This window comes from Oncorhynchus clarkii, chromosome 1 (assembly GCF_045791955.1).
Source record: "Oncorhynchus clarkii lewisi isolate Uvic-CL-2024 chromosome 1, UVic_Ocla_1.0, whole genome shotgun sequence".
In the NCBI taxonomy this organism is placed as follows: domain Eukaryota; kingdom Metazoa; phylum Chordata; class Actinopteri; order Salmoniformes; family Salmonidae; genus Oncorhynchus; species Oncorhynchus clarkii.
In genome coordinates this window covers 63,152,678-63,179,533 of record NC_092147.1, presented here as the reverse complement: position 1 = coordinate 63,179,533, position 26,856 = coordinate 63,152,678, and the positions used below count along the sequence as shown (strand labels likewise).

Genomic DNA, 26,856 nt, shown 5'->3' with positions numbered 1-26,856 from the left:
CCTTCATGTCTGAAAATAATGATGAACTGTAGTTTCTCTTTGCTCATTTGAGCTGTTCTTGCCATAATATGAACTTGGTCTTTTACCAAGGGCTATCTTCTGTATACCACCCCTACCTTGTCACAACACAACTGATTGGCTCAAACGCATTAAGAAGGAAAGAAATTCCACAAATGTACTTTTAACAAAGCACACCTGTTAATGTAAATGCGTTCCAGGTGACTACCTCATGAAGCTGGTTGAGAAAATGTCACGAGTGTGCAAAGCTGTCATCAAGGATAAGGGTGGCTATTTTGAAGAATCTAAAAAAAAGAAAATGTAACATTTTTTTGGTTACTACATGATTCCATATGTGTTATTTCATAGTTTTGATGTCTTCACAATTTTTTTGCAATGTAGAAAATAGTAAAAATAAAGAAAAACACTTGAATGAGTAGGTGCGTCCAAACTTTGACTGCTGCTGTATATTTGTCATACTGGTCCCGTGGGTAGTTGGTGGCCAATATTATATTTGTAGTTGGTGGACAATGGTTGTAGTTGGTGGACAATGGTTGTAGTTGGTGGACAATGGTTGTAGTTGGTGGACAATGGTTGTAGTTGGTGGACAATGGTTGTAGTTGGTGGACAATAGTTGTAGTTGGTGGACAATAGTTGTCGTTGGTGGACAATAGTTGTAGTTGGTGGACAATAGTTGTAGTTGGTGGACAATGGTTGGAGTTGGTGGACAATAGTTGTAGTTGGTGGACAATAGTTGTAGTTGGTGGACAATGGTTGTAGTTGGTGGACAATAGTTGTAGTTGGTGGACAATAGTTGTCGTTGGTGGACAATAGTTGTCGTTGGTGGACAATAGTTGTAGTTGGTGGACAATAGTTTTAGTTGGTGGACAATGGTTGTAGTTGGTGGACAATAGTTGTAGTTGGTGGACAATAGTTGTCGTTGGTGGACAATGGTTGTAGTTGGTGGACAATAGTTGGAGTTGGTGGACAATAGTTGTAGTTGGTGGACAATAGTTGTAGTTGGTGGACAATAGTTGTAGTTGGTGGACAATAGTTGTAGTTGGTGGACAATAGTTGGAGTTGGTGGACAATGGTTGTAGTTGGTGGACAATAGTTGGAGTTGGTGGACAATGGTTGTAGTTGGTGGACAATAGTTGGAGTTGGTGGACAATGGTTGTAGTTGGTGGACAATAGTTGGAGTTGGTGGACAATAGTTGTAGTTGGTGGACAATAGTTGTAGTTGGTGGACAATAGTTGGAGTTGGTGGACAATGCTGTGTTGTTTGTGTTAATCATTACTGCCATCTTCTGGAGCACCATGGTTATTACAATGATGCCATTTTTCATTGACTGTGTCTGAAAATGTTACTAACTCAAATCTTTGCTTCCCCCATCCTGGTATTGTTAATTCCTCTCAAAGCTCATTGGAGGAGAGGATCTGACCTCCTCCTACAAAAAGCTATGAGAGGAATTGAGGAAACAAGGATGAAGGAAGCAAGGATTTAATTGTTTTCAGACACAGTCATTGAGTGCATCAATTGGCACAATTAACACACTAATGTAATGGACATCTTTCATAATTTTTTGGTTACTACATGATTCCATATGTGTTATTTATAGTTTTGTAGTTGGTGGACATGTTGTAGTTATTTTACAACGTAGAAAATAGTAAAATAAAGAAAGTCCCTTGAATGAATAGGTGTGTCCAAACTTTTGACTGGTACATTTTCTATACTGGTCCCGTGTGGGAATCAACCCCACAACCCTAGTGTTGCAGGTGCCATGTTCTACAAACTGAATCACACAGGGCATGTATAACACACACACACACACACACACACACACACACACACACACACACACACACACACACACACACGAGTAGTTGGTGGCCTATGTTATATTTGTAGTTGGTGGACAACAGTTGTAGTTGGTGGACAATAATTGTAGCTGGCAGTGGTGTAAAGTAATTAAGTAAAAATACTGTAAAGTACTACTTAAGTAGTTTTTTGGGGTATCTGTACTTTACAATTTATATTTTTGACAACTTTTACTTTTACTCCACCACATTCCTAAAGAAACATTTTACTTTTTACTCCTTACATTTTCCTTCACACCCAAAAGTACTCATTACATTTTGAAAGCTTAGCAGGACAGGAAAATTGTCTAATTCACACACTTATTAAGAGAACATCCCCTTTCATCCCTACTGCCTTTGATCTGGCAGACTCACTAAACACAAATGCTTCATTTGAAAATGTTGTGTTGAACTGTGCCCCTGGCTATTCGTAAATTAAAAAACAAGAAAATCGTGTCTTCTGGTTTGCTTAATATAAGACATTTGAAATGATTTATACTTTTACTTTTGATACTTAAGTGCATTTAAAACCAAATACATTTAGACTTTTACTCAAGTAGTATTTTACTAGGTGACTTTTACTTTTACTTGACTCATTTTCTTTTCAGGTATCTTTACTTATGAAAATGCGATACTTTTTCCACCGCCTGTTGGTGGATAATAGTTGTACTGTAGTTGGCGGACAATGGTTGTAGTTGGTGGACAATAGTTGGAGTTGGTGGACAATAGTTGGAGTTGGTGGACAATAGTTGGAGTTGGCGGACAATGGTTGTAGTTGGTGGACAATAGTTGGAGTTGGCGGACAATGGTTGTAGTTGGTGGACAATAGTTGGAGTTGGTGGACAATAGTTGGAGTTGGTGGACAATGCTGTGTTGTTTGTGTTAATCATTACTGCCATCTTCTGGAGCACCATGGTTATTACAATGATGCCATTTTTCATTGACTGTGTCTGAAAATGTTACTAGCTGTCAAATCTTTGCTTCCCCCATCCTGGTATTGTTAATTCCTCTCAAAGCTCATTGGAGGAGAGGATCTGACCTCCTCCTCCAAAAATCTTCGATAAGAATTGAGGAAACAAGGATGAAGGAAGCAAGGATGTAATTGTTTTCAGACACAGCCATTGAGTGCATCAATTGACGCAATTAACACACTAATGTAATGGAACTTGGTATTTTACATGATTGGCCATGATTTGACATTCATGTCACACTGTCTTTTTCAACAAATTGAGCTTGTTTATCATAGCAGTTAAATGTATAACAATTCAATGAAACAGACAGTGTCCTGTGAAAGGATGTTTGTAACAGTAAAGACTCAAATCAAATATTGTCCCTCTTATCGTTATCTAGTTCGGTATTGACTGTAGGCCTATAAAGAAATAATGCTTTATCTGCCAGAACTCATTTCTGCTACACATGCCAAAGGAAGAAAGAACAGAAGTAGAGAACAGAGCCAAAGACTGAGATGAACAGGGTTGGTTCTATGATTGGCTACGAGCTGCAGCACAAACAGATGTCGGTCACAAGGTGGAACAATCCCATCATTTTGAGTCTGGTCAAGGCCAAGAGTTGATGTCAATTAAGTCTAACTCTGTAGGGCATTTACGTAAGGGGCCAGAGTAGAGCACAGAGAGGGATTTGTTTCGGGTTTGGCAATGCCGGTTACCTAGCTACACAGGCCAGTTTTCAACACCTTTAGGATCCCTTAGCTAGACCAGCAACAAAAAAGGCTACATTTTGCAGTATATTTAGAACAGACCTCATTACTTGGATTCTGGATTGTGGAGGAGAAGGGCAGAAGTTATGGTTTTGTATGAAGGGGAAAATAAATAAGAGAGTGAGAAGGGGGTGGTCTTGGTTTGAGTGCTACCTGCTCTCTGTGTGTTAGCAGGGCGGCTGTTTCTAAAATGGTTGACATTTCTCTAGGGCGGGAATGACAGTGTGAGATTGACTGTATGCTAATGAAAGCATACTAAGTGTGAGGTTATTTGTATATTGTTTGGTGAAGCATCTCTTGTACAGTTACATTTTTGAACAATTCCCACCCCAAATAGTTGTTAGCACATTTCAAGTTATTTGTGCTCCCACTTATTACCTCTGTAGCACAAATGAGGGAGTATTTATAATTTACAAGTACAAGGAAAGGTTTGCAACTTCAGGTGCAGGATACAAATTCCTGATTTCAAGAGAGTTAAAACTTTCCACATTTTCCTGCATTGGTTTAGACAAGGGCCCCGTTCGAATTCTGAAAATGTAGCCTTTCTTTCTCTCTTCCTCGAAGAATTCACCTATTAGAAATAACTAGACAGATGAAAGCCAAGTGGTGGAGCCCTTGCTTTCATTTGTCAAATCTTGTTTAATTAGTGAAAATATAAAAGAAGTACAGTAACCACTTGAAAGAAGGAAGAACATCTCATCGGTCAGTCCTTCCAGAATTAACCAGATTTAGTCCACCAGCCTCTTTTGGGAAAATAACTGACTTTTTGTCCCACAAGAGTACAGCGGTCCAAATTAAATGGTGAGAGAGTGTAAATTAGAAGAGGGGATATTAGACCTTTCCTGGGGGAGCGTCAAAATAGGTCGGCCTCACGGTGGGATCCACCCAGGCCAAGAAAAGGAGTAGCAGAAATGTGTAATACATTTAAGGGTACAGGGATGGCAGAGAATGTAGACTTTGCGAACTGCTCAAATTGAAATCATGGACGAGGTTAATTGCCGCCCCCGGCACTTTGTGGCCATGCTGTGTGTGGAGGGGGGTTGGGCCCCTTTCCAGGTTCCAGATCAGTACTGGGACCTGCCTAGTAGCTTAGAGGACACATGCTGACCGGTGTGCATTGTGTATAGGAAAAAGACATGAATAGCTTTAGTGTAGCTTAGGTCATAGATCCACTTCAACAACTATGTGGGGAGTGAGAGACAGACCGATTCTCCAAAAACAACATGTGATGTGATTGACAAAAGGAGAGCACCCCGTCAGTCACAGAAAGACATACTCCAGATTCTAGACAAAGCAATACAGATGGACAAGAAGAAACGAAACAGCACATGTCAGGTCAACCACCTAATATCCTGGGAAGTGAACGTTAGCAATGATCACCACCCATTAAACATTGCATCACACAAAACACTACATTTCAACCAGAGAGCTATAACTGTTTATAACTGATTTACAGAAACTATAAACTGTAAATAAATGACTTACAAACGCATTGCATGCCAAAAAAGGTATACCCCGATGCAGAATTTCCCAAACTCGGTCCTCGGGACCCCAAGGGGTGCACGTTTTAGTTTATGCCCTAGCAGTACACAGCTGATTCAAATGATCAATGCTTGATGATTAGTTGATTATTTGAATCAGCTAGGGTGCTAGGGCAAAAACCAAAACGTGCACCCCTTGGGGTCCCGAGGACCGAGTTTGGGAAACACTGCATCGGGGTATGCAATGCGTTTGTAAGTCGTTTATTTACAGTTTATAGTTTCTGTAAATCAGTTATAAACAGTTATAGCTCTCTGGTTGAAATGTAGTGTTTTGTGTATAATGTAAATTGTAATGGGTGTAGAATTCTAAGTTCATAAATTAGCTACACCGTCTTAATTAGCCACAGAGAGTTTAGACAGTTTTTATATTGGACGACATTCCCATACAATGGTAAAAGTTACGTCTTGGGAATAGGAAGTGAAACAGTGAACACCATAGGAACATAAACATAAAGTTGAGACATTGTTGTCACAGTTTTAAAGGGGCTGAATCACAGCTCTTTAGAGCTTGACATTTTTTTATTTCCATGTTTTTCTATGTGTGTGAATTTGAGCAGTGGAGGGATAGGGGTCAAAGTGCACATATTTGCTCACGGACTGGAATTCCTACATCATTTGTTCCATTACCCCGAGTGGAGAGGGAGGGACTTCAGCCAGTTGGACGTTGGAGTCCTTTATCAGCAAAATGAATAAAACACACAAAGACACACACACACACACACACACACACACACACACACACACACACACACACACACACACACACACACACACACACACACACACACACACACACACGCAAACAACAACCCTTGTGGGATATCCTGTCCAGTGCAAACAGTGTAGTATTTAGTGGGCCTTTTGAAACACATGACCTGAACTGTTATCATCATATTCTATGCAAACCTCCTCACATATTTATACGGTACTTTTTAGAGACATTTGCACTTGCTTTCGCCATCTCTGTTTGAATAATACAGTAGGAGGAAAGGGGAAAGGGCTGCTGTAGGCTTGGCAAAGACAACCCCCCCCCCCCCAGCTAATGTGAATAGCAACACACCAACTTTATTTTCCTCTCCTCCTTCTCTCCTCCTCACTGCCTCCTTCTCGTTTATTCTCCCTAGCACTGTTAATGGTCTCTTTTCTACACAAGCCTGTTACCTCTTAATCACCCGGCCGCAGCGGGATTGTAGCAAGTATGCTGAGTTGCTGACAAAATGTTGCTAACAATGATAAACATCAGTCAGTCTGATCAAGAACATTACACTAGAGTACCCCCAGTTTCAACAACTGGACGAGTACTTGGCTTCAAATGTATAAAGATATCAATATCATATCTGTGAGAACCATGAAAGAACATAGGCTATATTGTCACGTTCTGTACTATTCCGACAAGCAGAAGTAGGAACATCTAAAGCTGTAATCACTTTGGAACGAATAGAAACACAAATTAAATGAAGAATGATTTGCAAAATACTTGATAGGCTACAGCACAACCACAACAACCAGCTCTGACAGAGAGCAGCAGGATAGTACTGGAGTGTTATTACCCTCCTCATGTCTGTGGTTGAGAGGCCAGCGGCCAGTCACACCTGGTGTGTCATGCCAGCACCAACACATGCAAAGCAGCCGGAGATCATGTACACCACCCCGTCCGCAGCGGCTGGTCTACAACGGAAGGGCCTGGCACCCAATATCCCCTCCCTAAACACACACAGCCACAGACACACAGACACACACACACGCGTACTGCCAGACACAGCTGTGAGCAATTTGAATAACTTGTGATAGCGATAATCTCCTTGCTCTCTCCACAAAATCTTAATGAGCCATGTGTACTCGCCCACTACCTCCTAAGATGGCAACACTCCAAAACATTTAGGGACTTCCACTGTGTCCCCGTATTTGCTCATCTTTTCTTTGGGGCTCATGCCTCTACCATCTTGACATCTTCTCACCAAATAAGACCCGTCTTGATTGGTTCTTGTATGTTCTGTCCTCTTGACCGCCGAGTACTAATTCAGTGGGTCCATTTTTGACCTCACTTTTCCCTCCAGACCATTAGGGGAGGATATGGCACAGAAGAGGAAACCCTTATGAGACCACAGCAAATGACTTGTATGTCCCGGGCCATTTCGGAGGGTGAAGGTTGTAAGGCCTTTGCAAACTTGTTGTATTTGAGGTACATTTTCATGATTTATTTAGATTTATTTTCAATCCCCAATTGGTTGTCACAGTCTTGTCCCGTCGCTGCAACTCCCGTGCTGACTCGGGAGAGGCGAAGGTCTAGAGCCGCGCGTCCTCCGAAACACGATCCTACCAAGCCGCACTGCTTCTTAACAAACTGCTCGCTTAACCCGGAGGCCAGCCGCACCGATGTGTCGGAGGAATCACTGCACAACTGGCGTCCGAATTCAGCGTGTATGCGCCTGGCCCGCCACAAGGAATCGCTAGAGCGTGATGGGACAAGGACATCCTGGGACGGCCCCCGGCCATCCCCTAAACTGGACGATGCTGTGCCAATTGTGCGCCGCCTCATGGATCTCCCGCCTCATGGGATAGAACCCAGGTCTGTAGTGACGCCTCTAGCACTGCGATGCAGAGCCTTAGACCGCAAGGCTACTCGGGTGGCCCTTGAGGTACATTTTTAATGAGCATTGAGAACACATCTAAAATCTGAATGACAATAAATATAAAAAGGCCTCTAACCACTCAGATGATAACTTTAGAAAAAGAAAACAAACTAATTTGTGGGCCCCACCAAATTCACACAAGCAAATGGCATGGGAGACGTTGTTCTCTTAAAGTGGTAAACATTTCAACTTCCCAGCTTGTAGAAATGTAGGTATGGGCTACTCAATGACAAACATGTAGGCCTAAATGGAAGTGAGAAGATGAACAATTGATATATTACAAGTTTAACAATAACTAGTGGTTTAGAAAAGAACAGTTAATAGATAGTGTGATCTGCAATTAAAAATAATGTAGGCCATTCTTATCTCCTGCACTGACTCAAGCACACTGCAGCTGCAACACTGTTCGCTTGCAATTTCTCCTACAACCCAGTTTTTAGGTACACTATTGACTATAGTACTTTCACTATAGTACTTTCATCTTGCTAATTAGCTGACCAGCAACGTTTTCTATCATGTATCATCTGTGTCACTACCAAAGGTCAGTAATAATCAGTCTAGGTTTTATTTGTTATGACATTGCCATATGTCAGAAGCTACATTCACAGTGAATGAAATTGTTTAGGCAGGACAGTTATATTCCACAATTTTGCGTATTTAAAAAAACATGTAAGCAACAACAAGTCAAGTGGCCTAAAAGTAAGGGCTCCGGGGCAGTCTGGCGTGGCTTTTCAAGTAATGCGTTGCCCTTTTAAAACAGCTCCGTCTTTCCATTCGCTTGGTGACGTCAGGACAGTGAAAGACTCCAGCCTATCCTCTCTGAACAATCAAAGGCAATGGTCCTTACGGAGTCGCGGTTTACGAGGGAGACTTTTTCACTGCAAAAGCCAGGGAATTAAACACTCACTGTTGGAATGAACCAGAGCCCAGTCAGTAGTCGCTATGGATTAAAACGGAAACAGTTGTGATGGCTGTAAATGTGAAAAAGTAGTCAGAACATCTACAGAGCAGCAAGACCGTCAGCAAGCAGCTAGATGCACGATCCTTGCTAGTATGAGCGAGCCGAACGGTCACAAACCTGGCTGCAGTCACAATTCCTCAATATTTTAACTCAACCAGCCTCGTGAAACCTTGAACGACTTTTGCTACTTTCAATTCCGAACAGTCCAAAGTCGGCTACATTTTTGATTCTGACAGAATTATGGCGGGGAAGCTGACAGCAGGCTCGGGAATACTGCTCGTGACAGCCAACGTTGGATCGCTCTTTGAAGATGTAAGTTGCTTTGCCTGCGACAGTCCGTTACAATGTTTCTTCGCAACTAATGTGATTGTTTTCCCTGTTGTTTTGGTTACAATGTATCCACCAATGCCGCTTTCAATTGATTCCACTGCGCCCGTGATATGGCCAGTAGTCTTTATCGTGGCGTCGTAAGCACCTTACTTTCACGTGTGAGCACAGCCACAGCGTGGGCCTCTAGCCAGCAATGTTGATAATGCTTGTAGTCTCTATCATTGTAGAAACCGTGATTTGGGGAAACAACTATTAATTGGACCTCCCGGTTTGGACGTTGCGGATAGGTTGCATGGGTTGTTCTCTGCCTTGCAGTTTGCTGTCGTAGTACAACATTATTGTGACAGCTACCAAGTAGAGGAGGTGTAGATGTATTTTAGCAGCCTACTGCACAGTGTCTGTTTTGACGTTCACCTAGGCCTTTAGGTTATCATAGAAGTCCACTCTTTTCAAACAAAATTATTTATAGAGATAATCTAGGCCGTTTTTTTTGTATCAATGTTTGTCCATAGGCTAAACGTTTTCCACATACATGCAGATGAGCAACATGTATCTTCCTGCATGGGTCCAGTGTGAGAAGGATCATGTTTTGGTAGCATTTTCTTGACAGCCATATAGGCCAACCTAATGATGAGGTGTGTACAGACTCCCGACTTTGCATTTGGGCATGGACTCTGCTTTTGTTTTATAATTACACACATGAAACGAACGCATACTTTGTTTTGAGATAGCAGGTTTTGTTGTTTTGATGACATAGGCCATGGTCTATTCAACCAGATCTAACATGAGATGTAATGATGTTTTCCTTTTCACTTGTTGCATGTGGAATGTAAAGGCCAGATAGACTAGGGTGAGCTAGGAGTATGTGAGGAGGACTGATATACTTGATTGGTCCAAAGCATGGAAATCAAATCAGCTGATTTGGGCATAAGGTCTTTTTCCTTTCACATTATGCTATGGTGCTGTAGATGGGTTGTACAACCAATTGGATGCCCTTTGAGTAGTGTAACTTCGTAAAACAAATAAATTGTTAAACCTAATTTTTACATTCTGTCAAAAAGAGCAAATGTCCAACTTAATTAAAAAAAAAAAGTTTCCTATCTCGAGGTAAAAGATAAAAGAAGACTATATTAAGTGCCAAGTAAAGTAACAGGGTTGAGCGTAACAGAATTAACTTATTTCTCAGAATGAGAATGAGTTGCCAGTTCCTTATATAATTGTGGTTTACGCTTATTGCACATTTATTAAACACAGACCGTACAGCTAGTTTAACAGTCTTTGGCTAAAATGCCACGTGACAAATTGACCATACATTTTTCCAGAATCAATGTTCATTGATACTCCTGTTTTAGTAGTGTCTGCCCTGCACGCAATTTGAGCAGTTGACACATAAAAATGAAAAATTTAATATTGTGCAAAAACATCAATTCAAATTAATTTGACATCGCCCAGCCCTACTCACTAAGCAAGCAGTGTGACATCCTTTACACACACACACTTGTAGTTGTTTTGTTTGGAACACAGCCCTGCATCCGGCACATTTTCTTCACAAAACAACAAACAGGCCCATTCTTTTCAGGACAACCCAGGTAGCGCCCTGACGGTACCAACATCGCTATACTCGTTAGTATCGTGGCAAGTAAACAAAACACAAAGTGGATCTCACTTCTTTAGCGAAACAGCCCTAATGTTACAAACAAACATCATTATGTTGTCATCCAGAGTCACAATTATTTATTTTCCAAGATACAGCACACAATATTTTATGTACAGGTTTTTAAAGGTTCAAAGAGTGAGTTCTGCTTCGTGTTTTCATTTGCGACACCGGTATTGTCCCGGCCCTAAACCCAGGGTATAACGCCATGTCATCTTGTAACTGTACATCAAACACAGTGATCATAAACGTTGACACTGTATATAACATTTAGTTTTATGATATGGAAATGTGAAGTGCACATTTGGACTCACGGGTGTTTGGTTTGCTTGCATGACTTCAAATCGGTATTTATTATAATCCTCAACATCTAATTTTTCTAAATACGTTGAGTCTTGGCAACTTACAGCATTTCCCTCACTCAGACAACAAAAAATTGGAAAAAGCTACCCAATTTAGCGGGATGGATGGAGGGCAACTTCTTGTCGTGGACGGTCATCATGTTCAGAACGGCTGTTAGTCAAAACCCATAAAGTGCTGTGAAGAGGAGACACTGAGCTCTGACGTCATGTACACCATGTTACTGGACAGCCACTGCTTTCCAGTTTAGGTGTGTGTTTGGGTCCAAATTTGACATTTTGAAACCGTATACGTCTATGAGTGTAAAGTGCTACATAAATAATAATCGACAGAAATTACAATGTCAAAGCAACATATTAACTCGGGCTATACAATGATGGTGAAAACGTGGAGAAATGTTGAGGTTAAGAGGGTTAAAATCTTCCTAGAAGTCACATAGGTTGCACAGGGGGACATGTCCAAATGATTCATTTTGGCACTTTAGCAAGTCTTTATGTAAAAATATGATGTATTTAATTTTCCATGTGGTCTATGTTAAAGGGCACTTCATTTAATGTAACAGGGCAGGCTTTTAAAATACAATATTTGTGCACAATATATTCTTAAAATATAAAAGGGATGCAAAAGGAACTCATTTTGTGGAACGACCCAGGTGCCTCTGTGTCTGTTGATGACTGTTTTGCTTTTGCAGAGGCAGCATCTATTCTTCCTGTGGTCACAAAAAAATAGAAAATATGACCAGTAACAAAACTCTGATAGACAAGGACAGTCACACTTAAAAAAATAAATACAAATCCAGCAATATGCAAACAATATAACAACAAATATCTATACAAACAATACAAAAAAAAGTGTGTGTGTCCGTCCTCAAAGTCCCTGCTGTTCTATGAGATGTTTCATCTTTTTTTTTTTTAAAGGTAATTTTGCTGTTTGTGTGAGTAATTGGAGATGGAAGGGAGTTCCATGCGATCATAGCTCTGTATAATACTGTACATTGTCGTGAATTTGTTTTTGACTTGGGGACTTTGAAAAGACCCCCGGTGGCATATCTTGTGGGTTATGTATGAATTGAATTTGTTTATGCAGACAATCTGGAATGTTCTCATAAAAACTAGAAGAAAATAAGTTAATCTCTCGTCAACCCTCAACCAGGAAAGACTGGCATGTTGTTGATGTTGGTTCTTTATTTGCAGTTAAGGGCAAGCCGTGTTGCTCTGTTTTGAGCCAGCTGCAGCTTTGCTAGGTCTTGTTCCCAGGGGTTGAGGAAGGGAGTCAACCATGTTATATCTTGAGATATTTAAGCTTGTAAGCTTTTTCAAGGTACCACTAAGTGCTTATTTCTCTGGCTCCTTATTATATTTCAGCTCGTCAGTTTGGGAATATTTTTTTCCCCCAACTGAAACCCGTTTCGAAATGAGTTAGTTGATAACAACATACAGATGGAAAATATGTTAGTGGGTTGTGCTCATTGAACAGCATACTTCTCCTCCTCCCACTGCCAGCCCAGCAATCACTATCAGTAGATCCAGGTTCCCTGGAACCGACACACTCATTCACTCCATGTTGATGGATCACGGTCCTATGGTCTCAGTAAAGAAAGGTGTGTGGGATGTTCAAACAGCCATTCAGCTGCAGGTGAATCTTTCACCGTACTTTTTTTTTATGTTGGTCCAAGTTCTCTGGATGCGAACATCAAACATTCATAATCTGCAAGGGTCCAGAGGCAAAGTCAAACATTCATTGTGAGACTACCCTGCTTAAGATGTTGAAAGGCAAACATTTATTTCCTGGAGTGCTTCAAATGTAAAGGGTAAATGTTAATCATTATTTACGTTTGTGAATGTCTTGCACACCCACTTTGTTTTATTTATTCACAGTTGGCCTTGCTATTGTACAGTACATTTGTGTCTGGTAAGTTAACCCCTTTCAAATCACATTTTATTGGTCTCATACACATATTTAGTTGTAGGCCTATGCCGTTTCCGCCCGTGTGGGTGGTTTCTCTGTGATATCCTGACCTAAACAGAGCAAGCCGAACCACTTGTAGGCTAACCCCATCCAGCCATCACCATGACTGACGAGTTTTGCACTGGTGCAGTGATTTAAACAGGATCACATAATGGCTGTGAGGTTGGAGGGTCATCAGAGGAGTTAACTGCCCCATAGCTATACTGTATACCACTCCCTCCCTGCTGAACTCTAGACAGAGGACAGAAGGGCACCTTCCTCCACCTAGACACCCAGGTTGGCAACAAATTCCCTCCCTTCTCTAAAGAGACAACTCTGCTAGTGCTTACAGCGTCATATGAATACCATCCGGCCTGGATGTCATTTTCTTCACCCACTACCAATCCATGTCATGTAGAAGGCTATGTCCTATACTTTGGAGAGGTGCAGTGGGAAACAGCAGATGCCTGTTTTGTCATGGGGCTTGTCTCTTTTTTTTGCCCCACTATGGTACAGTTCTCTGGATACGGGCTCTGCTGTTTGACCTCTCTGGCTGGGCACTGTACCTAGCTCTGGCGTGCTGCTTCTGTCTTCAGTCTCTTTCACTGTAGTCCCCTGACAGCTCATTAGCTCCGGCCGTCGCAGTCTTGTCTCATTACAAGTGCACCCAGACCCCAGTTAGCTGGCATATTTACACTACTAAAGATAGAAAAAGGATGGAATGAAATGATGGAATGAAATGAGAAGGAAAATCTGTGTCCTCGAGCTTGGCCCTGATCTAGGCTTAGCTGCTTTGCTGGCGGCTTGGAACCCTGAATGACTATTAGGATTTTTAACGTTGCTACCGTAGGTGGGCCCACTGCTAACACTCCGTTAAGAATCACAGAGCAGTGCCCCGGTAAAGCTCAGATAATTGTGCTTTTCTGGTAAACACGTAAGAATGTTATAGTGCATTTCAGATGGAACAGAAATAACCCGTGGAAAAAGCTGTTGGTTTATATTTAGGCCCAGATCACATGACTGATTCTAGGTAATGGGGAGGCTAAGTGAATCATATGATATAATAACCTGCAGTGTGTAGTTATAGTGCCGGAGGGATATTAGACCACAATATGTGTCTTGTTAGTTTATGGTGCTGAGTATTAGATCTGGTGTGAGGACATGAGTTTTGCTTCGTCTACAGTTCAGTCAGATTGAAAAGAGTAGGCTTGCTAGATGTTTATAATAGCGTAATTGCAGAGAAGAGGTTAACAGAAGTTTTGACGAAAGGTTAGCTAATAATTTACTGTAATTGGTGCAGAGCTTCAGACCAATTGACATCAATTGACAACTACTGACCTTAACTGCTCAACTACCGACCGTACCAGATTTTTTCAAAGCTATGGGCAATTCATGATATATACATTACACTATATATACAAAAGTATGTGGACCCCCCAAATTAGTGGATTCGGCTATTGCATGGCGATGTGCTAGAATTTATGAAATCTCCATAGACAAACATTGGCCGTAGAATGAAGAGCTCAGTGACTTTCAACGTGGCACCATCATAGGATGCCACCTTTCCAACCAGTCAGTTCGTCAAATTTCTGTCGTGCTAAAGCTGCCCCGGTTAATGCCAAGTATCGGCAGGAGTGGTGTAAAGCTCGCCGCCATTGGACTCTGCAGCAGTGCAAACACGTTCTCTGGAGTGATGAATCACGCTTCACCAACTGGGTTTGGCGGATGCCAGGAGAATGCTACATGCCTCAATGCATAGTGCCAACTGTAACGTTTGGTGGAGGAGGAATAATGATCTGGGGCTGTTTTCCTGGTTTGGGCTAGGCCCCTTAGTCCCAGTAAAGGGAAATCTTAAAGCTACAGCATACAATGACATTCTAGACGATTCTGTGCTTCCAACTTTGTGCCAACAGTTTGGGGAAGGCCCTTTCCTGTTTCAGCATGACATTGCCCTGTACACAAAGCAAGGTCCATATAGAAATGGTTTTTCAAGATTGGTGTGGAAGAACTTGACTGGCCTGCACAGAGCCCTGACCTCAACCCCATCGAACACCTTCGGGATGAATTGGGACGTTGACTGCGAGCCAGGCCTAATCGCCCAACATCAGTGCCCAACCTCACTAATGCTCTTGTGGTTGAATGGAAGCAAGTCCCTACAGCAATGTTCTATCTAGTCGAAAGCCTTCCCAGAAGAGTGGAGGCTGTTACAGCAGCTAAGTGGGGACCAACTCTATATTAATGCCCATGATATTGGAATGAGATGTTCAACAAGCAGTCACTTTTGGTCATGTAGTGTATCTCTTTATTGTATTTTTTTTGTCCCAAATAAGCTTTTTTGAGCAATTCAAAGATCAATACACTGCATGTAAAATTATATCTAGGCAAAATATAGGCCTTCCACAACCATGAGACCCACTAATATGGAACCCTGACCTGTTCACCGGACGTGCTACCTTGTCCCGGACCTGCTGTTTTCGACCCTCTCTTCCTCCCTCTCCCCTCTCTTCCTCCCTCTCCCCTCTCTTCCTCCCTCTCTTTTGCACTTACTGTCTCAATCTCTGAATTCTCAGTTATGAAAAGCCAAATGACATTTACTCCTGTGGTGCTGACCTGTTGCACCCTCTACAAACATTGTGATTTATTATTTAACCCTGCTGGTCATCTATGAACGTTTCAACATCTTGAAGAACTACAGTGGGGAGAACAAGTATTTGATACACTGCCGATTTTGCAGGTTTTCCTACTTACAAAGCATGTAGAGGTCTGTAATTTTTATCATAGGTACACTTCAACTGTGAGAGACGGAATCTAAAACAAAAATCCAGAAAATCACATTGCATGATTTTTAAGTAATTACAGTGCCTTGCGAAAGTATTCGGCCCCCTTGAACTTTGCGACCTTTTGCCACATTTCAGGCTTCAAACATAAAGATATAAAACTGTATTTTTTTGTGAAGAATCAACAACAAGTGGGACACAATCATGAAGTGGAACGACATTTATTGGATATTTCAAACTTTTTTAACAAATCAAAAACTGAAAAATTGGGCGTGCAAAATTATTCAGCCCCTTTACTTTCAGTGCAGCAAACTCTCTCCAGAAGTTCAGTGAGGATCTCTGAATGATCCAATGTTGACCTAAATGACTAATGATGATAAATACAATCCACCTGTGTGTAATCAAGTCTCCGAATAAATGCACCTGCACTGTGATAGTCTCAGAGGTCCGTCAAAAGCGCAGAGAGCATCATGAAGAACAAGGAACACACCAGGCAGGTCCGAGATACTGTTGTGAAGAAGTTTAAAGCCGGATTTGGATACAAAAAGATTTCCCAAGCTTTAAACATCCCAACGAGCATTGTGCAAGCGATAATATTGAAATGGAAGGAGTATCAGACCACTGCAAATCTACCAAGACCTGGCCGTCCCTCTAAACTTTCAGCTCATACAAGGAGAAGACTGATCAGAGATGCAGCCAAGAGGCCCATGATCACTCTGGATGAACTGCAGAGATCTACAGCTGAGGTGGGAGACTCTGTCCATAGGACAACAATCAGTCGTATATTGCACAAATCTGGCCTTTATGGAAGAGTGGCAAGAAGAAAGCCATTTCTTAAAGATATCCATAAAAAGTGTTGTTTAAAGTTTGCCACAAGCCACCTGGGAGACACACCAAACATGTGGAAGAAGGTGCTCTGGTCAGATGAAACCAAAATTGAACTTTTTGGCAACAATGCAAAACGTTATGTTTGGCGTAAAAGCAACACAGCTGAACACACCATCCCCACTGTCAAACATGGTGGTGGCAGCATCATGGTTTGGGCCTGCTTTTCTTCAGCAGGGACAGGGAAGATGGTTAAAATTGATGGGAAGATGGATGGAGCCAAATACAGGACCATTCTGGAAGAAAACCTGATGGAGTCTGCAAAAGACCTGAGACTGGGACGGAGATTTGTCTTCCAACAAGACAATGATCCAAAACATAAAGCAAAATCTACAATGGAATGGTTCAAAAATAAACATATCCAGGTGTTAGAATGGCCAAGTCAAAGTCCAGACCTGAATCCAATCGAGAATCTGTGGAAAGAACTGAAAACTGCTGTTCACAAATGCTCTCCATCCAACCTCACTGAGCTCGAGCTGTTTTGCAAGGAGGAATGGGAAAAAATGTCAGTCTCTCGATGTGCAAAACTGATAGAGACATACCCCAAGCGACTTACAGCTGTAATCACAGCAAAAGGTGGCGCTACAAAGTATTAACTTAAGGGGGCTGAATAATTTTTTAGTTTTTGATTTGTTTAAACAGTTAGAAATATCCAATAAATGTCGTTCCACTTCATGATTGTGTCCCACTTGTTGTTGATTCTTCACAAAAAAATACAGTTTTATATCTTTATGTTTGAAGCCTGAAATGTGGCAAAAGGTCGCAAAGTTCAAGGGGGCCGAATACTTTCGCAAGGCACTGTAATTTGCATTTTATTGCATGACATAAGTATATCACCTACCAACCAGTAAGAATTCCGGCACTCACAGACCTGTTCGTTTTTCTTTAAGAAGCCCTCCTCTTCTCCACTGTATTAACCGCACCTGTTTGAACTCGTTACCTTTATAAAAGACACCTGTCCACACACTCAATCAAACAGACTCCAACCTCTCCACAATGGTCAAGACCAGAGAGGGTGTAAGGACATCAGGGATAAAATTGTAGACGACCTGCACAAGACTGGGATGGGCTACAGGACAATAGGCAAGCAGCTTGGTGAGAAGGCAACAACTGTTGGCGCAATTATTAGAAAATGGAAGAAGTTCAAGATGACGGTCAATCACCCTCGGTCTGGGGCTCCATGCCAGATCTCACCTCGTGGGGCATCAATGATCATGAGAAAGGTGAGGGATCAGCCCAGAACTACACGGCAGGACCTGGTCAATGACCTGAAGAGAGCTGGGACCACAGTCTCAAAGAAAACCATTAGTAACACACTATGCTGTCATGGATTAAAATCCTGCAGCGCACGCAAGGTCCCCCTGCTCAAGCCAGCGCATGTCCAGGCCCGTCTGAAGTTTGCCAATTACCATCTGGATGATCCAGAGGAGGAATGGGAGAAGGTCATGTGGTCTGATGAGACAAAAATATAGCTTTTTGGTCTAAACTCCACTTGCCTGTGTTTGGAGGAACAAGAAGGAGGAGTACAACCCCAAGAACACCATCCCAACTGTGAAGCATGGAGGTGGAAACATCATTCTTTGGGGATGCTTTTCTGCAAAGGGGACAGGACGACTGCACCGTATTAAGGGGAGGATGGATGGGGCCATGAATCGTGAGATCTTGGCCAACAACCTCCTTCCCTCAGAGCATTGAAGATGGGTCGTGGCTGGGTCTTCCAGCATGACAACGACCCAAAACACACAGCAAGGGCAACTAAGGAGTGGCTCCGTAAGAAGCATCTCCAGGTCCTGGATTGGCCTAATCTCAAGACCTGAACCCAACAGAACATCTTTGGAGGGAGCTGAAAGTCCTTATTGCCCAGCGACAGCCCCGAAACCTGAAGGATCTGGAGAAGGTCTGTATGGAGGAGTGGGCCAAAATCCCTGCTGCAGTGTGTGCAAACCTGGTCAAGAACTACAGGAAACGTATGATCTCTGTTATTGCAAACAAAGGTTTCTGTACCAAATATTAAGTTCTGCTTTTCTGATATATGAAATACTTATGTCATGCAATAAAATGCAAATGAATTACTTAAAAGTCATACAATGTGATTTTCTGGATTTTTGTTTTAGATTCCGTCTCTCACAGTTGAAGTGTACCTATGATAACAATTACAGACCTCTACATTCTTTGTAAGTAGGAAACACTGCCGATTTTGCAGGTTATCAAATACTTGTTCTCCCAACTGTATCTGAACTTAATGGCCATGTACTCTTATAATTCCCATCCGGACTGGCCACCCTTCAGAGCCTGGTTCCTCTCTAAGTTTCTTCCTAGGTTCCTGCCTTTCTAGGAACTTCTTCCTAGCCACCGTGCTTCTACATCTGCTTTGCATGCTGTTTGGCGTTTTAGGATCGGTTTCTGTATAAGCACTTAGTGACATCTGCTGATGTAGAAAGGGCATTATAAGTAAATGTAATTAACTCATAATGTTATTATTTTAGCAAAATAGTTTAACCAGCTTTTATTTGGTAATAATAACTGATCTGGCTTTGAAGTTGGTCTATGAAAATAATGTTTTGGTTACAAATGTAATAACCACAACCATTCACAATGCACATCCAATAATAATGACCAATTTCTAGGAGCAGGCATTATAGAAAATGAACACAGGTCTCATTAACAATCTCTCAAGCACAAGCCCACGTGCTAGTGAGTAGCCAACTAATCTTTTACATTTAAAGTCTAGCCAACTTGGATCCATTTGCTTGCCAACAAGGTAGAAAGAACATTTGCACTGTTATGAATACACCCTCATGTTTGTCTCCAACTGTTTGAACAACATAGCCTGTTCACTTTGTTTAGATATTGATATCAAGTGGCTACCTAGATAATATACTTATTTCTCAGAATGAGAACGAGTTGCCAATTACTTATCTAAATTTTTATGCTCATTGCACGTTTATGAAACACAGACTAGGCAGCTAGCACATGAGTCTTTGTCTAAAATATATATTTTTCCAAAATCATGTCAATTGATCCTCGCGTTATAGTAGGGTCTGATCTGTTCTACATTTTGGGAGTTGAGGCACAAAAAGGGTATCGTTCGAAAATTCACATCTATTACATTCAAATAATGTTTCAAGTGTTTCGGTGTCCATGTGACCGATTCTGTTGGACCAAGCCTCAAATGCAAATAGCGATTTTAAACTGCTTTCTGTCAGAGAGGAAGAAGTGATCTGTTGTTGTTGTGAGTGGCAGGGGGAGGGGCTTGCTGTCTGTGTGCAAGTGGGAAGGTGCACAGTTCACACAGCAAAGAAGGAGACAAGACCAAAAAGACAGAACGCTCATAAAAATAAAAATAGATAATAACCTTGATTCTTGCGATACAGGCATTTGGAATATAACGCTAAAAGATTCATTCTAATTCATATGATATTTGGCCCAGCCCTAGATGACACCACCATCTCTCCTAGTTTTTTCAGCCTGAGAGGGTTCCAGTATGTTTTAGATGTTGCCGGAATGGAACATTTCTGAAAGAAAGATTATATGGTGCTATTTTTGTGGGCTCCCCATAGCTGCGGGAGGTAGGTGTACTGAGGGTGCCCCCTGATAAATTGAAATTAAAACAATTATGTATCTATACAGTACCAGTCAAAAGTTTTGACACCTACTCATTCAAGGGTTTTTATTTGTTTTTACTATTTTCTACGTGGTAGAATAATAGTGAAGACATCTAAACTATGAAATAACACCCATGGAAGCATGTAGTAACCAAAAAAGTGGTAAACAAATCAAAATATATTTGAGATTCTTCAAAGTAGCCACCGTTTGCCTTGATGACAGCTTTGTACACTCTTGGCATTCTCTCAACCAGCTTCATGAAGAATACATTTCCAACAGTCTTGGAGTTTCCACATATGCTGAGCACTTAACTCTGCGGAGCACTTAACTCCTTCACTCTGCGGTCCAACGGGTGACTATGGAGGCCAGGTCATCTGATGCAGCACTCCATCAATCTCCTTCTTGGTAGAATAGCCCTTACACAGCCTGGATGTGTATTGGGTCATTGTCCTGTTGAAAAACAAATTATAGTCCCACTAAGCGCAAACCAGATGGGATGGCGTATCGTTGCAGAATGCTGTGGTAGCCATGCTGGTTAAGTGTGCCTTGAATTCTAAATAAATCACTGACTGTGTCACCAGCAAAGCACCATCACACCACCACCCCTATGCAGAGATCATCCGCTCACATTCTCCGCGTCTCACAAAGACACGGCTGTTGGAATCAAAAACCTCAAATATGGACTCATCAGACCAAAGGACACATTTTCACCAGTCTAATGTAAATTGCTCGTGTTTCTTCGCCCAAGCAAGTCTCTTCTCATTGGTGTCCTTTTAGTCATGGTTTCTTTACAGAAATTCGACCATGAAGGCCTGATTCACGCAGTGTCCTATGAACAATTGATGTTGATGTGTCTGTTACTTGAACTCTGTGAAGCAGTTATTTGTCCTGGTAACTCTAATGAACTTATCCTCTGCAACATAGGTAACTCTGGGTCTTCGTTTCCTGTGGTGGTCCTCATGAGAGCCAGTTTCATCATAGCGCAAGATGGTTTTTGCGACTGCACTTGAAGAAACTTTCAAAGTTCTTGAAATTTTCCGGATTGACTGATTTATGTCTTCAAGTAATGATGGACTGGAGTTTCTCTTTGCTTATTTGAGCTCTTCTTGCCATAACATGGACTTGGTCTTTTACCAAATAGGGCGATCTTCTGTATACCACCCCTACTTTGTCACAACACAACTGATTTGCTCAAACGCGTTAAGAAGGAAGGAAATTACACAAATTAACTGAAATGCATTCCAGGTGACTACCTCATGAAGCTGGTTGAGAATATGTCAAGAGTTTGTAAAGCTGTCAAGGCAAAGGGTGGCTACTTTGAAGAATATCAAATATAACATTTATTTTTTGGTTAGAACATTATTCCATATGTGTTATTTCATAGTTTGGATGTCTTCACTATTATTCTACAATGTAGAAAATAGTTAAAATAAGGAAACCCTTGAATGAGTAGATGTGTCCAAACCTTTGACTGGTACTGTATATTCTTTAAATACTCCCCTGCAAAATATGAACATTGCCTTCATAACTCGTGTATGAGTGGAGAAAAATACTCCTCTGCACCCCCCCCCTCCCACATCGACAGCAGCCTCGACCCAAAACATTTCCTCCTGCCCCCTCAGAACATGAAATTATATTTTCAAAGGGAAAATGGAGTGAGATGGATTCGCCTGGCATCTCGAAGCCTGAATAATCAGCGTCTATTGCCTGAAGAATATCTTAATTCCTCTCCACTGAAGCCCATGATGGTGTCTTTGACTGTTTGTTTGTGTGTTTAATAATTTTATCTTTTTAATAATAAGTTGACACCTTGGGCCTAGATTTAACCGTGATGATGCTGTTGATTATGCCTACATAGATTTTTCAGTAAAGAATACTGAACTCTACTTATGTTGCTGCATTTTTTCCCAATTGACTTAAGGAAAAATCGAGAGTGTAAACATATTGTCTAGACATTTAGTAGATTCTTCTCTAATTGGCACAGCTGGGAGTTTAGAGGCATTCCATTTGTCTTTTACAACCCTTAATTTCTTTGGAGGATGAGAATCTGAGATGTTCAGGAGACCTCTGCAGAGCTAGGCCATTACATTGATGTCAACAGGCCCAAGATGCAGAGCCCCCTTTGTCAAAAGCAGGGGTGGTAAATATTTTGCTTGTCCATGCCTCTCCAGGGTGCTGTTGGAGAGACACACCGCTGCGGCGCTCCACCAACGTTCTGTTAAATCATCTAACCTAAGTCATGTAGCCTATGGTAGAAAGTGTATATGGCATTGTCTGTAGCCTACAGGCTGGAGATCAAATGTATGACATTAGCTAGGTTTCCATCCAAATGGCGACAGATTTTCATGCAAATATTCGCATAAATAAAATAAAATAATGCAGGTTTTCCACCAGAGATGTTTCCATCAACTTCACTAGTTGTGCACGTAAAAATCATTTTTGCGGTTAAATTCCCATGTATGAAAAAATTTCCATCTAATTTTTAACTCCTGTACTGTTGGTTTTGTCACAAATGTCTCTAGCCAACAGTTTGCAGATACAGTGCAGGTAGCCCATCACATGATTATTATGGACAAAAGAGCAAGATTCTTTTATTTGTCGAACTGCAGTCAAGCATCGATCCTCATGTCTCCAGAATAAGACTTGATATTTATTGGAAAGGAGCATTAATCTCATAGCCTTGCACTTGCACTGTAGTCTAATAAACTGCACACTTTCCCCAGTAGCAGTGGGAGGACCATACTTGTCATCGTGTGACTAGGAGTTAACTTCGATATGATGGTTATATCAATATTTGCACATAAAAGCCTTTCCACTACCAGTTCTCACGTAATACATTTTACCAGCACAGAAAGATTCCACCTTTCTAGCGTATTTTGTTTTGTCTACATTTGGAAAGTTTACTGACCAATTTGCTGTTTCCAATCAGGCCGTTTGCACATCTTTTTTTGGTCTTGATGTGACTAGAGTAAAAAAAAAAGAAGAAAGTCTTATTTAAAAAATAATAATAATAATAAAAATAATTTAAAAAATGGATCTGGACCGGCCTTGATTTCAACATCCATGGACCGGACCAACTCTGAACCATTCATAGACGTCTATGTTTGGTTCAGCTTTGGTCCGGTCGGAACCAGCCTTGATTTGGACCATACATAAAGTATATTTCAATGTCCACAGACATCCGGTCTGGATATTCCTATATTTGGCCCAAACATAATGTCTATAATTGGTTTAGATTTGGACCGGCCTTGACTTGGCCCAAACATTTGAAAGGCCCAAATCTGACCCAATCATAGACATCTATGTTTCACAAGAGTTGACGGCAGAGTACAGTTCAGTACAATAGAGTATAGTACAGTAAAATGTATTGTACCCTACTCTAATGTACTCTACTCAAGGCATCTGTTCACCTTTCATTCAGAACCTAACTTCCACGTCTGGAAACATACTGATTTTAGCCAATCGCAGTAGTGTCAATCGATAATTGTGATCCATTGTTTTTCTACCTGAATCCGTCTGTACTCTTGAGTCGCTATTCACAATTTCCCCAGCATGGAGGAAACATGGGAGAGTTCTCATAGACCTGCAGCAAAAAAATCCTCCATTTACGCAATAATGTCTAGCTGCAGACTTTGGTTGATACATGCCGTGCCCACGACATGCTGCGCCCACTATGCGTCACTTACTACATGATGCACCCACTGCCATTGAGGCTGCTAGCACGGTCTCTGGCCCACATTCCAGCACAGAAGGTGGTGGTAGTGCACCAACATTCAATGCCAACCGTTGAAAAAAAACAGAGGAAGGAGGCTGCTAGCTAGCTAGGGAACACTGGTACACAGTGTTGTCCGCCCCCACAGTTCAGTTAATGTTACGGAGAGAGAAGTCGCTACCTAGTGTAGCCAACCCAACTCTCACGTGGCACTACCAGGTAGTGATTACCCTCTCCACAGCGTTAGAATAACTGTGGAAAGACAGTGTCCTAGCTAGCAGCCTCAATGGCAGTGGCACGGCATGTAGTAAGTGACACATAGTGGGCGCTGCATGTAGTAAACGTGGTCTGCCGATACAGATCCTTTTCCATTTACATGAAGCTTATCTTATGTGTGCATTTCGCTCTACTTTGGGAAAATACTTGGATTGTAAGGTTCGTGAATGTCCCGCTTAATTAATGTTTTATCATCAAATCAACAGCAATATACTTAAAACAAACTTCAACCAGTAACAAAGGCTCTTTGGCTGTGCAGGCTGGATAACATTATTGTCGCTAGCTAGTCACGTCAAACATTGAACCTGATCTGATAGTACACTAAAAATGCTCGGCTGGAAGCAAGGGGAAATAATGTGCGAGCTGAGATGAGAACAAGAGGTGATTTGGACGGCAACATGAACATGATATTCTTATGGAGACTTGGTGATAATTCTCAGATGGAACTGTTAGCAGGCATAGGTGTATCTGTGACGCCCAATACAGCACGGCTTGGACCGCTGCTTGTCTGATCAGGATCCAAACAACCAGTTTTATAAGTTGCTTGGACTCACTCTGTGTGCAATAATATTGCTTAACATGATTTTTGAATGACTAACTCATCTCTGTACCCCACACAAGGGGTAAGGCCCCTCAGTTGAGCAGTTCATTTCAAACACAAAGACCAGGGAGATTGGTATTGGCAGATTGGTAAAAAAGAAAGCAGGCATTGAATTTCAAATAAAAACAAATTGTATTGGTCACATTCACGTGTTTCGCAGATGTTATTGCTTGTGCTTCTAGCTCCGACAGTGCAATTACACAACATATCCAATACTCACACGTCTAGTAAAGGAATGGTGGACGATATATGGACGAGCAATGTCAGTGCGGCATAGAATACGATACAGTAGAATAGTATAGGATACAATATATACATATGAGATGGGTAATGCAAGATATGTACACATTATTAAAGTGACTAGTGATCCATTTATTAAAGTGGCCAGTGATTTCAAGTCTACGTATATAGGCAGCAGACTCTGTGCTAGTGATGGCTATTTAACAGTCTGATCGCCTTGAGATAGAAGCTGTTTTTCAGTCTCTCGGTCCCAGCATTGATGCACCTGTACTGACCTCGCCTTCTGGATGATAGCGGGGGACACAGGCAGTGGCTCGGGTGGTTGTTGTCCTTGATCTGCTTTCCTGTGACATCGGGTGCTGTAGGTGTACTGGAGGGCAGATAGTTTGTCCCCTGTGATACGTTGGGCAGACCGCACCACCCTCTGGAGAACTCTGCGGTTGCAGGTGGTGCATTTGCCATACCAGGCGGTGATACAGCCCGACAGGATGCTCTCGATTGTGTAGCTGTACAAGTTTGAGGGTTTTAGGAGACGAGACACATTTCTTGAGCCTCCTGAGGTTGAAGAGGCACTGTTGCACCTTCTTCACCACACTGTGTGAGTGGACCATTTCAGTTTGTCAGTGATGTGTACACTGAGGAACTTGAAGCTTTCCACCTTCTCCACTGCGGTCCCGTTGATGTGGATAGGGGGGTGCTCCCTCTGCTGTTTCCTGATGTCCATGATCATCTCCTTTGTTTTGTTGACATTGAGTGAGAGTTTAGTTTCCTGGCACCACACTCCCAGAGCCCTCACCACCTCTGCGCCGCCAGCCTGGTGAGGGTTAACATGCTTAAATATCTTACTCAAATCGGCCAAGGAGAAGGAGAACCTATAGACCTTGGTAGTGAGCCGTGTCGGTGGCACTGTGTTATTCTCAGGCGGACAAAGAAGGTGTTTAGCTTGTCTGGAAGCAAGACGTTGGTGTCCACAATGTGGCTGGTTATCATTTTGTAGTCCGTGATTGTCTGTAGACCCTGCCACATACATATCGTGTCTGAGCCGTTGAAATGCGACTCCACATTGTCTCTCTATTGACGTTTTGCCTGTTTGATTGCCTTGCGGATGGAATAACTACACTGTTTGTATTCGGCCATATTCCCAGTCACCTTGCCATGGTTAAATGTGGTGGTTTTGCGCTTTTCAGTTTTGCGCGAATGCTTCCATCTATCCACGGTTTCTGGTTAGGGTAGGTTTTAATAGTCACAGTGGGTACAACATCTCCTATGCCCTTCCCGATAAACTCCGTCACCGACTCAGTGTATTCATCAATGTTATTCTCTGAAGCTACCCGGAACATATCCCAGTCCGCGTGATCAAAATCAATGTTGAAGCGTGGATTCCAATTGGTCAGACCAGCGTAGAAAAATCCTTAGCACGGTTATTTCCCTTTTGAGCATGCTGAAGTTATGAATTACACTTTGGATGGTGTATCAATGCACCCAGTCACTACACAGATACAGGTGTCCTTCCTAACTCAGTTGCCGTAGAGGAAGGAAAACGTTCAGGGATTTCACCATGAGGCCAATGGTTTTGAGTTTAATGGCTGTGTTAGGAGAACTGAGGATGGATCAACAACATTGTATTTACTCTACAATACTAACCTAATTGACAGAGTGAAAAGGAAACTTATATATATAAATGTTTTGGAATAAAAATATTCCAAAACATGTAAAGTAAGACTGCAAAAAATGTGGCAAAGCGATTTACTTTACGACCTAA

General features: G+C 41.8%; 1 protein-coding gene across 3 annotated transcripts in view; it reads left to right on the top strand.

Moving 5' to 3' along the window:
- The first annotated feature begins 8,517 nt into the window (after positions 1-8,517).
- The window catches only part of LOC139410210 (inositol polyphosphate-5-phosphatase A-like), a 283,385-nt gene continuing 265,046 nt past the window's right edge, over positions 8,518-26,856 (top strand). For all 3 annotated transcript variants that reach the window (XM_071155695.1, XM_071155687.1, XM_071155678.1), the window contains exon 1: positions 8,518-9,018. In XM_071155695.1, coding sequence (XP_071011796.1) covers positions 8,947-9,018 — 72 coding nt within the window. In that variant the 5' untranslated portion in view covers positions 8,518-8,946. The remainder of the gene's footprint in view (positions 9,019-26,856) is intronic.